The sequence below is a fragment of the Rhamphochromis sp. 'chilingali' genome (assembly GCF_963969265.1).
Source record: "Rhamphochromis sp. 'chilingali' genome assembly, chromosome: 3".
NCBI lineage: Eukaryota > Metazoa > Chordata > Actinopteri > Cichliformes > Cichlidae > Rhamphochromis > Rhamphochromis sp. 'chilingali'.
In genome coordinates this window covers 19,179,960-19,193,623 of record NC_137931.1, presented here as the reverse complement: position 1 = coordinate 19,193,623, position 13,664 = coordinate 19,179,960, and the positions used below count along the sequence as shown (strand labels likewise).

General features: G+C 40.2%; 1 protein-coding gene across 3 annotated transcripts in view; it reads right to left on the bottom strand.

Moving 5' to 3' along the window:
• Window positions 1-13,664, bottom strand: part of abi2b (abl-interactor 2b) — a 33,341-nt gene that overhangs the window by 12,629 nt on the left and 7,048 nt on the right. For all 3 annotated transcript variants that reach the window (XM_080877706.1, XM_080877707.1, XM_080877708.1), the window contains exons 2-6: window positions 10,887-11,054; window positions 10,267-10,443; window positions 7,818-7,921; window positions 3,295-3,441; window positions 585-709 (exon numbers count right to left, since the gene is read on the bottom strand). In XM_080877706.1, the coding sequence (XP_080733832.1) occupies window positions 585-709; window positions 3,295-3,441; window positions 7,818-7,921; window positions 10,267-10,443; window positions 10,887-11,054 (721 nt within the window). The remainder of the gene's footprint in view (window positions 1-584; window positions 710-3,294; window positions 3,442-7,817; window positions 7,922-10,266; window positions 10,444-10,886; window positions 11,055-13,664) is intronic.

The following is a 13,664-nucleotide window of genomic DNA, read 5'->3' as shown; positions in this document are numbered from 1 at the left end:
ATTCAGACTTCCAGATGAAAAATAAATGAGTAAATAAATTAGGGTGATGAATGAGCACACTGGGATCACACAAGCACGTCACGGAAGGCGGGATGGAGGGCGTGCAGGGGGTGAGGAGGGAGTCGCACTCACCTTGTGCAGGGTTGCCATAAGTAGCAGGGCCTGTGCCAGTAGGTACCGTGGAGGCAGGGAGTTGGGGAGGGGGTGGGGGTACAGGCGGGATCTCTACAGGGGGATTGGGGGCTTGTGGGGGGCCGTCTAGGGCAGAGGAAGGGGGCCCAGGGGCTGTGGCAGTGTTTGGGGGAGGTTTGGTTGCGTTGGACTGGGCAGGGGCTGAACCTGAAGGGGGAATCGTGCAAGGATACAAAGGGGGAGGAAAGATAAGTGAAGGGAGGTTAAGAGAAGGGTGAGAAGGGGAGAGAAATTCAATCCAGAGTTTGTGCACACCGATTCGACTAATGAAAGCCAGAGTGAGCAGTACTCCCAGATTACTCAACAAAGATTAGTGTAGTTAGTACGTTTCAGTCACAATAAGGTCCTGCAGCTCAGAGAAGAGAGGAAGGGGGACAAAAAAAGGGGGTTACCTGGGAAAACGTTGGGTGGGGCTGGGGTTGGAACGGCGATGGGCACGCCCACGCTGCCACTGCCGCTGTTCTCTCGGCTGCTGCTGCGACTGCTGCTGGGGTGGCTGCCTCCGCTGCTCCCACTGCTGTCGATGGGTCGGCAAAAATGTGTCAGTCCACAAACAAACACACCAGCAGAAATTGGAAGAGAAAAAAAAAAACAAAAAAAAAAAAACTGCACCATTTGTTAACAATCACAGGAAATAATACAGCCTACATGTAACATGGTTGCAGTCTGCCCTGAAACCAGTATGGAGCTTTTTTTAACCCAACTACAGAGCCACAGGAACAAAAGTCAGGAACTTTGAGAACTACTGACGCGTGGAAAAGTGACAGTCTGTGCTTTATACTGACAGCAGGATATTTTGGTATAAGGACTCAAAAGTAAACTTGAGTGTGAGTACAAAACTACTCAAGAAGGGGCAAAAACCGTGCTGTGAACAAGACGCGTGAATGGTCTCAGTTATGATTTTAAATTAACAATTTTGCACTTGCAAATAGACTGTATAAAAAGATGGCTCTAGCCTCTGTTAAGTAATCTACTTGCCTTTGAAATACAGTTTTGATACAGTTCTCTTCACATGGGGGAAAGGTGGAGACACCAGGTTGTCTGTTCTGTCAGAAGAGAGATTGTTGAAAGACCCAAAACCCCCAATGACCCCAGGTTACATCACTGATGATGTGTCCAGGGGCACCAGATAGTGCATCATAAACTGAATCAAAGAATTTGAAATTTTTCTTTTGTTTTATTTCAAATCAGATGTGAATATCCAACAAAAAGGGTCCAGCTGATCACCTACCACTTGCTACCTGGCTAGCACTGTTAGCAGGATGAGTCAGTTGTTGACTATGACAACAATCTGCATAGTAATTGCAAAAACAAATGAAGGAACACAAGACTTAAACTTGTTTTTTTAAGTGCAGCCAAGTGCTGTTCAACAGAGAGATGAATCTGCCGTCTCATAACAAAAGAACTTGTCAATCACAGGGTAACCACGCTCGAGTATATGCTAATTTCTTATTATTTTTATTTTATTTAAAAGATTAATTTTACAATCATTAAGACCTAAAAACAACTGAGACCAAGAACCGAATAAAGTGTTTACTGTAGTAAAAAAATAAAAAAATTCCCCCGATCAACCTTTTATACCAAATACATTATAAAATTAGGTTTGTGGCCAAATTAAGGTTACTATTGTTGCTTTGCTAGTGACAGCTTTTAATAGCATTAGCTAAATTCTGGGCTAATGCTAAATGAATGCTACAACAGCATCATTGGTCAGTTGCATGTTAATCAGTGACCAATATTAGCATGGCGATATAGGAACGCCAACAACTCAGGATATCACATGGTGCTTTGTTTTCTAACCTCCACTTCTTTCTTTTCTAAAAAAAATACATAAAATATTGACACACACACACACACACACACACACCCACACACACACACACACCAGTGTTGGTCTTGTAAAGTTTTGTTGAACTCAGATCCCCAATCCCAATCTTGAAAAGATGCTGGAGTAACTGTTTACACTGAACCTGGCTGATTTTTAATCCTTTGATCCTTTGGGGAAAACAACAGACATTTCCTGAAAGTTCCTGACATTGTTCCCAGGTTCACATCATTTATTTCCAAGTGAAATTTAGATCTATAAATAATTCACCTCTCTAATACAGTTTTATATTCAATCTGCAACCAGCCTCAAGCAACACACAGTTCAGCTGTCTTTTCTGTTCTTAATAACTCACTTCATTAATGTAGCACCCTCAAGAGCATTGATGTGTTAGCGTGAGCTGTATGCCTTTGAAATGACTATGTGACAGTGACAATATTAAAAGAAAAAGTGGGGGCAGCTGGAAGCCTTCACAGGAACACATGACACAGCTGACGCAGTGGCAACACGGGACAAAGACAGATATGAGACGCCGTAAAAGCAGCAGGAAAGATCATGAAACATGGGGCAGACTTTCTGTTGACAGGCGGGAGAGCGCATGGCTGAGAGATGAAGAAGATGAGCTATGGATGAGTGGAGCAGATACACACTCGTGCTGAGAGGAGAGTCGAGGAAGTTTTCCTATTTCTAGAAATACTTGAAACGTTTGGCCAACAGATGGGACACCGTGACGAAACTTTCCATGTTGTTTTCCCCCTCCCAAAACCCCTCTTGCTTTTACTTCTGAGACGGCAGGCAGGGTGGATCTAAGAATATCACTCCGTGTTGGGCATGAAAAAGCTTCATCTTGGGAGATGAACTGACAGTGGATTGACAGGACTGTGGGGGCGACGCTGCCTATTTAATGACTATTACCATAGGAACCTGTGTCTAGCCAAGCTAAATAAAGCTCTGCATCTCTACCTCATGCTTGTTTCTTTGTTGTTATCTGAGCAGCGAGGGGAGCAAACAGGTGAGGAGGTTTCTAAATAATGTGTCAGTCTGGGCTTCTCCTGGGAGCTGGAGCTGCTGATGTGGGCCTGGATGTGAGTTTTAGGAAGTAAGAGTGGTTATAATTTCAACGAGGTACCATATCAGAGAAAGTGCTCAGAAGCTGGATCGCATTTTTAAGTGTAGGAGGGGAGAAGAAGAAAAGGCAAGTAGAGTGGGGCAAAAGGGGGGTGGGGGGCTTGTTTAAAAAGTGTAGAGAGGCATGCTGGGAAGTGGGGTGGGGGTACCTGTACGTGCGGTTCCTCTGATTAACAGATGCAGTGCGTGCAGGGCTCTGCTGGGGGTGCGCCATGTTGCGCGTCGGGCTTGAGACGTAGTCGTTAGGGACAACGGGTGGACGCACCGGCTCAAGCGTCCTATAGGGGGAGTGGCGCCTGCGAGAGGGTCAGGAGGACAGGAGTCGAGAGGAAGGGGAGGGGGGGAGAAAGGAGGGCATCCATAGAGAAGTGTAGGGGGAGGGGAGGGGGGAGAGGGAGGAGGAGAGCAAGAAACAAACAAGTGCAAACTTAAAAAAAAACCAAAAAAAATGGGTGATGACAGGTGGTGAAACACTGGGGCTGGCTGGGGTCCACAGGTGAGGGGGGCGGAGTCAGAAATGACGTGGCTGCTGTCAGCTGAAAAACACACTCCCAAGGAGATACACCATGAGTTTGTTTGCACTTAATGAAATCAAGCAACTACTACAATTAAAACTAGTTTTACTGACATGTTTGATTTGTTGATTTATAAGACATTTATTGCTTACGTAAAACTGTATCTATTTTACAGCTGGACAATTGTGGTTCATGGCACAGTCACACTAGGATAAAAACAGGACGTGGTTGTGGTTGCCCATTGATTGCAATTACATTCTTTTTGCATTTGAAAACCACATTAAATCACAAAACAATTGCAACCTGTCTGCAAACAATCACAGTCCGACTCAAACTGTTTGCAATCACTCCCAGACAGGTTGGTGAAAGTTCGCAATCAACTTGAGTCAGTCTCCAACCTGTCTACAATTAGTTTCTTTACAACAGGGGAACCAACTGGACTGGTTTCCAACTGTTGTATCCTATATAAAACCAAAGTTACTGAGTTCTTATGTCATTTTGCAGTTAAACTGTTGTCATGCAGACCTTGTTGCTCAACCTCATTCCATTGCAAAACTGATAGTAGACTGACTGCAAGTTTCAAACGTTGTACGAGCTAGTTTCAGGTTCGTGTCAGTTAAATATAATAAGCATGACGAGGCAAACTGCAATCTAGTTTTTATATATGTTTAGCTTTTGAACAAAGTGCATTGCCCTTCACGGTTAGGTTACACTAGCATTACGCTAGGGTGAAAATGTGACAAGCATTTCCAATTCTTATCATAAAGAGTAAACCCACGTTATCCGTTTGGCTCTAAAAACTCTACAGTAACTGTACTGTGCTTTTATAGAGCCCCTAGTTCACTCAAAGACAAAGTTTACTTGTGGTTTACATAACAACAAAGGCAGTTTATGGTGCAGTTGCTTTACTGGCCTGGCTCCCTTGAGACTAAACTGGGCTTTATGTGGCTCATTACAAAAACTGAGTCTGACACCCCTGATGAAGATCAATGAGAGATGAAGCTTGTTTTTTTTTTTTTTTCCATCTTGCTGGCACTAACTTCAAAGATATTTAAAAGGGACTGTATTTTTCATTGATCACAGTGTTATGGAGTCACAAGCTCATCTGGTTCATGATGTTAAATTGATGCTAGCATTTAAACCTTTTTCAAGAATGATTGGAACAAAGAAAATTTTAATTTAAAAAAATCTGTATTACTGCTAGTACAGTTTGTGTTTATATACTCTTTTTTTCATGAAATGATAAAAAAAAAAAAAAAAAAAAAGTATTCCTGTATGAAATATTATGATGCCACTCAATTTTAGTCACTTAGCAACAATTCCTGAGTTATGTAGTAACTTCAACACTTAGACTCTCAGTGTAAATTAGCAAAAGCAATCCTGAATTTATGAAATTGTTCAAGGGAACTAAAATAATAAAATCAGAGCAACAGGTTTAAATCCCTAAAGTGTTCCCAATTGTTCCCACCCACATCTTCTGAACTATAAACTCCTTGAATAAAAACCTGGAAATGTGTTTTTTCAGCCAGCAGCAGCTCTACGATGATCAGTTTTTAACATGGGAGGGATAGAAAAAAAAACATAACCCTGAGGTTTTATTGATCTGGGCCTGCAATAAGATGTGCTGGATGTAAATTTCCCAGCTGACACAGTGGGGTGACCCATCTCTGAGCACTGTTGCCATGGCAAAACGCTGCTATGAGGAATATGGGGCAGCCAGGAGTGGGCGAGCTGGGTCACAAACACACAACTCAAAATGAAAACTGAGGTAGTTGAGTAACAGAGGAGAAGGCGACAAATTAAAAATCACACAGGATGTCCGCCTGTAGCCACAGGCTGCGGCTGAAGGTGCGTCATGGAGGGTTGCAGCTGTGGTTGATCGGCATGCGTCTTGAAGGGACAGAAGGAGACACACACACACACACACACACACATACACTTTTTCCACAGAAACACAAACAGCACATCATACATAGGACTGTCCCAAGGGTAAGACATACACACACACAGCATTATGAGGTGCACTAGCAGAGTTCCTGTGGGATAAAACACACCTCCAACAGTCAGGCACAAGACAGACAACACCAAACACCTCTGCAGCTTCCATGAGCTCCGACACAGAACATAACATTAGAATACTCCAAAACTAAGAAAGGACCACAAAACTTCAGTGAAAAGTGACACTCTAATTAAAGTTGCTCCAAAACTACACCTACATTATACAGTTAAAATTAAAGTCTATTAAAGCCATTAACCTGTCACAGCCTGCCCGTATGGCTAAATCTGGCTGATAGTGCTCAATTTAATGGTTAAGATAAAATACATTCACTGTAATTACTTAGCAGCATGAACAAGATATGAGCTGAAAGATACATTTTATAGTTAAATAATGATGATGACTCAAAAAGACATTTTTGGAAAAAGACTCAATCAGTTGAAAATGACATTATCAGAGCAAACTAGAAAGGAAAAAAAAAAATCTTCAATTTTAATAAACAAAATGCAATAAGAATGGGGCTAATCCGGGATTTATAAAAACAAACAAACAAACAAACAAACAAACAAAAAAAACTTTTTTTTCCTTTTTAAGATGCCTTTAAGAAATAATGGGATCACAGCTGGTATGATTTACACTTAGATTTATTTTTTTTTTAGCTTTAAATACCTTGTGATCATAATGATCATTACTTTTGTATAATGCAGTGCAATATATATAATATGTACCTTACTTCCTAATTAATGGGTCGGCCAATCTGAATGAAAAGTTGCACGAAGATCGTCACACATGAAGTGATTGTTAACAAACTTTATAAAAGATTTGTTATAAATCCCAGTTAATTTTGGTATTCAGCAACCCCCTTGCGAATGCCATTTTTTGTTTGTGTCATTTTAAATGTACGTTGTTTGTACTCAACTTGACGATCACCGAAAGTACCACAGGTCTTATATATAGAAGCTGAATTTGGACAGAAGGTCGGCGTTTGTACATTTTCCATTTTGTTCAACTGAATCTTCTGTATTTTATTCTAATTTTTTATTTTCAGTTGGGAAAATATTAGTTAAGCATGTAAGTACATCAGTTTCTTTTTACTCATCAGCCAGCATGCATACACCAGTGCTGGGATATAAATAGTGACAGGGTAAAATAGGCTAATATCAACCATGTATCTGTACTGCTAGGCAGGCAGGATTTGATGGGTTTAACGCAGCTAATTGTCTTCTTAAAGTGAAGCTGATAGAAATTAAAATTAACAATATTGTTTGTTTTTCCCATTTGATGCTTTTTCATTTTGATGTCTGATCTAATTTCAGTCAGGAGGAGTTTAACAAGTTTGAACTAAAAATAGAATAAAAGAGCTTTTTTTTTTTTCTTTCTTTAGATGACAACCAATACAAAACCAATCTCTTCTTCTACAAACCCCAAAATATAAAGTTTCTTTTCCTAAAATAAGGGATTTAAAAATCCTTGTTCTGGTCTTGAATGCCAGAAAAAAGAAAAAAGCCAGGTATTAAATTGGGTACAAACAAAAAACAAACAAACAAACCAAACAAACAAACAAACAAACAAACAAAAAAAAAAAAAAAAAAAAAAAAAAAAAAAAAACAAGAAGAAGAAGAAGAAGAAGAAGAAGAAGAAGAAGAAGAAAAAAAAGAAAATTGTGAACAGACATCAGCTCGTATTTTGCAAACACTGCTGCTTATATTCATATCAAGTAGATTATCAAAAGACAACTTTAAGCATCCCAAAAAGAGCAAACTTTAACACACTTGCACACAAAAAAAAAAAAAACCCAACAAAAAAAAAAAAAAAAAAACAACTCTTTAGAATTTAGGGAAACCTATTTAAAAGATGCATGGTGCATGGCTGAGAGCGAGAAACCCTAACAAATCCAAAATTCAGCATGCAGCTTGATGTAAAAATATTTCTTGTATAAAAGAAATGAGGTTGTCTCAGCAGCACAGAAATGTGAACTGGCCCTAAAACAGATTTGAAACCACCCTGAAGAGACTAATTAAACCAGGAGGTAAAGGAGCGATGATGAAACTGGGAGTAACCACGTCCATATGACAGGCCTTGTCGTTACCCTCCCAAAACCGACTCTGCACGCCGTACGTACGTCTCAACACACATCAAGGTGGTTGCACAGCTTACATACCCAAGCGTCCCTTTCCCCGTCATGGGTGGGCTCGGGGGCTTCTGTGTGGGGGGGTTGGTGCGAGGGAGTCCGCCTCCTCCAGCCTTCATGTTCTGAGCGCTGGCCTGTGGCAGGTAGGTGGACATTGGTTTAGAAATCTGCTGGTTAACCATTAGACTTCTTACACAGCTGTCAACCTTCAAATTATCCTTTATTTTGTGATGAGAGTTAGAAGATAAGATCAACAGCACTCCTATAGGAGGCAGCTTAGGTTAGCATGAGGAGGTAACAACATCTGCCCAAGTAACAAGAATTCATCTCCATCGTCCACACTAAGGCTCAGTTGGTAAGAGCAGGTCATCTACTGATCGGAAGGTTGGTGAATTTGCATCGGCTGCATGGAGGCATTGGGAGGAGGTGCATCCAGCGAGTATGAGTGTGATTGTGTGAATGTTAGATAAAGTGCTTAGGTATAGATAATATATGAATGCTGAATAAATGTGGGTGACTAAGACTTGAAGCAGTTTAAAAAGAAAGAAAATATATTACATGCTAATTGGCTGGTTTTAGAAGTGCTGATGGATAGATTTTGCCTTTGCACACTTGGTCATTACAACCAGCTTTCTGTTGGATAATGATAATAAAGGTCTTGAAACTTTCTGCTTTTCTTTACGTTCTGTCACAGATTCACAAATTGCCACAAATTCAAATTAAAAGTTGCTAAAATGTTAAATTAGGTCAAAGCACATAAAAGTTTGGGGGGTTTTTTAGTCATAGCACGACAAAGTACAGGAGACGGCCTTCAGTAGGCTTATCTAAGTCAGACAGTCTGTTGAAAGGCATAACAGAAGTGTCAGAGTCAAATTAGGCTCTCCTATGTAACACAATATTATTATCATCATCATCATCATCAACTAAAATATAAAATCATAACAGTTGGTGTTGATGATACAAAGCTGGTTGTTGTGATTCAATTGTGGTTGTAGTAATCAAATATAAATTGCAGTTTACGCGACACATGGATGCAAATATGCTCCAAATTATGGTGTAATGCATTTGCATTTCCTCTCATACCAGCTGTAAATTTTGCATCTTTCAAGGTTTTTCCAGGTTTTATTTCCAAAAACGACAACATGAAGCGAATACTGATATTTCTACTTTTTTGTGCATTAAAAATGTGACAGGAAAAGGATTTTTCACAAGTTCATTTTTAACCTCCTAAGACCCGAACTCTTCCACGACATGCATTTTTAATTTCTCTTTGATATTTGGGCATATTGGGGCCCGATGAATGTAAAAATAAAGAATTACCAGATTTTTTTTCAACCTTATTTTTGATTTTAAGAAAAATAAGAGCCACATATGAGGATATTCGTTTAAAATTTTGATAGAACAGTAGCAGTATAATGTCCTTGTAAGTGGATATCAGGCCCTTGTAGAGCAAAATTTAGTATTTTACTCTAAATAACCCAAAATGTGATGTCCATGTATGTGGACGCCAGGTCCTAGGAGGTTAAAGCATTTTTCTGAAATATAATCTGAATATCTGTAAGCAAACACATCTTTAACTGCAAACAAACCAAAAATGTAAAAGAAACCACAGACACAACAATACAAAACATCCACAAATCACAAAAAGCCCTTCCTTGTTTGGGGCTCTTACTTTGGAAATCTTACCTTAAACCTTTGCAACCACTACAGTTGGTAACAAAGATAAAGTTAGGCAAGCATAAAGAGAGAGAGAAGAAATCAGGTGATTAGTGTGTGAAGGAGGAGAGGAAAACAACAGTTGTTCAAGCTTGTGCTTCACAAAGCCGAGCTGGAGAGATCCGGCCAACAATAGCTTAGTGTTTAAAATCTGAGGAATTCGACCTTCATAAGGTTGAAAGCCAGCGCTTCGGTTTTCTGTATAAACAAGCTCGTCATTGTTCAGAAAGTCAGCAGGAACAAAGCTTTAAGAATCAGCCTCTCCCATGATTTTATTAAACATAAAATCATGAGAAAAGCCTGTTTCCAGCTGCAGGTGACAGGCTTAATGTCCTGGCCGTCACTGGCTCCCCGTCCATGTGAAAAGCCTGAGTCATTGATTTTTTTCTTAGATTTCTTGACTTTGAAAACCACTGAAACCTAATAATAAAGAACATGACCTCTACAAGTCCTTTGCTTATCTTTAGACTTTCATCAGTGAGCAGCCTGGATTAATTCCGACATTCAAACACATTTCCATGGTCTTCTTTTGACCCCTAAAGTTAAGTATTTGACAGTACTGCATGCAAAAAAATACCAATATAAACTAAATTCTATCCCTTAAATCAATATTTAAGTATTGTATTTAACTATTTAAGTAAGTGATGTGATTATTTTTATATTATAAAAATAATCACATCACTCTTATAAACTGGCATGTGGTTGGTGACTTTTTAAGACTACTTTTGGCCAAATTTAAGGGAAAAAAGCCCAGAAACAGCACCTTAACTCCGTGGCCCATGTCATCTAGCAGGCTGTAGTCGATGGGCTTGCGGATGTATCGCACAGGCCTCTCAGGGTTGGCCGGGGCGATGATCTTGTGCGTACGGGACGTGTTCTTGTTGGTGGTGAGGATGCCGATCTCCCGCCGTGCTACCTTCTCTTTGTGGATGTCCACCGTCTAAGGATGAGAGGCATGTTTTCATTTCTTAAAATTAAAACACTTAGTCCTAAAAGCCTGCCAAGACTTTATTAGGAGGAAGAGGTGTTTCAGAGTGTTTCATAATTTAGGGTTTTGATTGCTTTGAAGTATCTGTTGCATGTTGAAACCCTTTTATCTTTCGATCCAGCGTGCAGCTCCAGCACACATATTTACCTGCAATGCAGATACACTGAATTATACATTCATTATCCACACAGTCACATCAGCGTCTGGTCCATTTGGATAGTAAAACTTTATTAAAACCTCATTAATCAGGCTTACACAGTGCTTAATACCCAATAGAAAAAGGACAAAGAGAATTAAAAGGCCATATTTAACTGTTAATTGTGCTTTGAGAACTGATGGAGGGGGTTCCTTCTTGGCAGGTGAGTCAAAAGCCTGATTTGTTTAACTTCCCTCACCTGTGAGATGTGGTTGATGGAGGACTCCATGCGGCGGAGCTGCGAGGCCTGGATGTCCAACATCTGCAGGACATTGTTGGCCAGCGTGTTGATCAGGTAGGCTACGCTGGCCAGAGACTGGGTGGTGTAGTTCTTGGTCTCCTCCAGCGCCCTCTGCTTGTCTGGAGTCTGAAGAAGAGAAATGGATATTTGACTTTCAAAAGACACGATTTGCATTTCATGGAAAGCAAACGATGCAGGTTTTACAAAGTGATGAAAACTGAGGGAGCAGAGGGGAAAACACAGCCTGTGTTACCTGAGGACATTCTGAAAAAATGCAGACTTTAAGTGGGCCACCTTTACACTACAAGATTCCTGCATATTTTGTAGTGCTTGTTGTACTCAGATGAGATAAGATAGAACTTTATTAATCCCTCGGGTGGGTTCCTCTGGGAAATTCTAACAGTTTAGACAAGGGCCATGTCAAAACACAGAGGAAATCCCACAGGGGGCATTTACACACTTCCAGGGCTACTTCTAGCCTGCTGTATGAGGGTGGGCAGCTACAAAGATTAGAGGTTGCAGCAGACGACTGGTTCCCCCACAGGGTTCTGGCATCTCTGAAACGACTGTGTTTGCATTTGATCCCTGACAAAAACAAGCAGAATATAAATGGATTGTTCCAGTCGGCTTGGCTTCTACAGGAAGAACAGCAGTCAACATCTGCACATTTATTCTCTACAAGTGCAGAAACATAAGAAGACAGAGATGTTCTGCTTTTGAGTCAAAACACTTTCTGTAATGAGTACTACAATATTGTGCAAAAGTCCTCATTTCTTTACATTTTCTTTGTGTTTTTGCATTTCAGTAACATACTACACCTAGTTCCCGTTTTCCTAACAAAACATAAAGTACTATCATCAGTGCCCTGATGATTACTGTAGCAGCAGGAACAGCAAGATGCATATTATTATAGGCTAAAGGTGATATCCACTCAAATAAAATGTATTATAATGCCAGCATCTCTTCAAAGAAAAAAAAAGATGTTATTAGGCTGTTAATTCTGTAAAATTGGTCCATAAAAAGTACACAACAATGTTTAGGAATAACACTAACAAAGTAATTAAAAATGTAGTCCTTTCAAAGACCCTGCCGCCAGTCAGAAAGTGTTTGCCGAAATGTCAGCATGCAAACCAAGCAACTGTTTGCACATCTATACACTAGAGCAGGGCGATATGACCAAAAATATTTATCACGATATACATTTGAAAATTTGCGATAACGATATAACTGACGATATAATTGACACTAGACAAAATACTTTACAACTCCACAACTTTATTAGTGCAAACAAAAAACAAAACATCAATGTATTTTCACTTAAACAAGCAGATGTTTTTTTTTATGTTGATTAAAGTTATATAAAAATGTAACAGTGCAAATGCAAATTCCTTGCTGACAGTTTAACCAAAAGGCATTTCCAGTGGAAATTGGCCGACATATCCTCAGCATAACCATGTATAACATCCACAAAACTTAAAAAGAGGTTATACACACACAATACGGTAATATTATGTTGAAGCACAGTACGTATCACTCCGCGAGGCGCCTGCCTACGATAACCGTAATGCTCTGACAATCCATCAAGTGGTGCGGGTTCGTAGCTTAGCAAAGTCGTACTAAAACATCTGACAGATTTTTGAGCACCGTGTACGACATAAAATCGTTTCGAGGTCAGTAAACACAACCAAAATTCATACATAAGGCACACGGGATTATAAGGGGACCTGTTGATTTTCAGAAAAATCAAAGGATTGATTTTAAGTGTGCCGTATTTTCCAAAAAGCACGGTAATAACGACGGCCCGCTAGCATGCGCTACCTAAAATAGTGCTTTGTTGTGTATCTGACGGACGAAAGCTAAACCAGCTCCACACCACTCAAGTTGCAGCAATTTTACAAACCGATTCTAGTTCATCTGTTTCATTCAACGATCCGCTTTCACCCTTCTCATTCTCTGTCGCCGCCAGCTTTTTCCACCATGTGCATATGGAAACAGAGGCACTGTGCATGCGCATTTTACCCATATTCTATCGTGATATTTCATTTTCTTATCGTTGCCCAACATTATACCGGTATTACCGTGAACGGTATGATATGGCCCAGCCCTACTATACACACATTTTAGCCTACAGCCACTGGTGGCTGAAATCATCATTTAACCTCACATGTATAATTTAGCCCCTGTGGGGAAGACGGACTATCAGAAGAGAACGATACAAGCACAGAAAGAACACACACACTTCAAAAGAAAGTTCCCAGGCTGGAAATTAACTCATTCACTGCCATTGACGTCTATAGCCGTCAATTGCAGTGAATGAGTCAATGGGTTTAACTCATTCACTGCCAATGGCTGGCAGTGAATGAGTTAATCTAGGACTTCTTATTCAGTATTCATTTACTGTCATACAAGAGATTACAAACACGAACCTCACAGCCTCAGGAAGAACCTGCACCTCAGCTTTGAGGCTACACAGCCCTCTGTGCAAGGAGAGGATGGTGAACAGAGACAGACGGCTTTCATTTGAACTTGATTCCAAATTAGCTGAGCTACGGGTTTGTAAAAAACAAGCCCCAGTGGATGGATCAGCTAAAAAGACCCCTTTCCATGTAATTATCCAAACACACCTTATGAAGGACGATTTAATGGGGCTACAGGTTATGTTGAACCCGGCACATAGTTACCATTTAACTCAGTGCTGACCCACTAATGATAAATACCCACATGAGCACTTCAAAA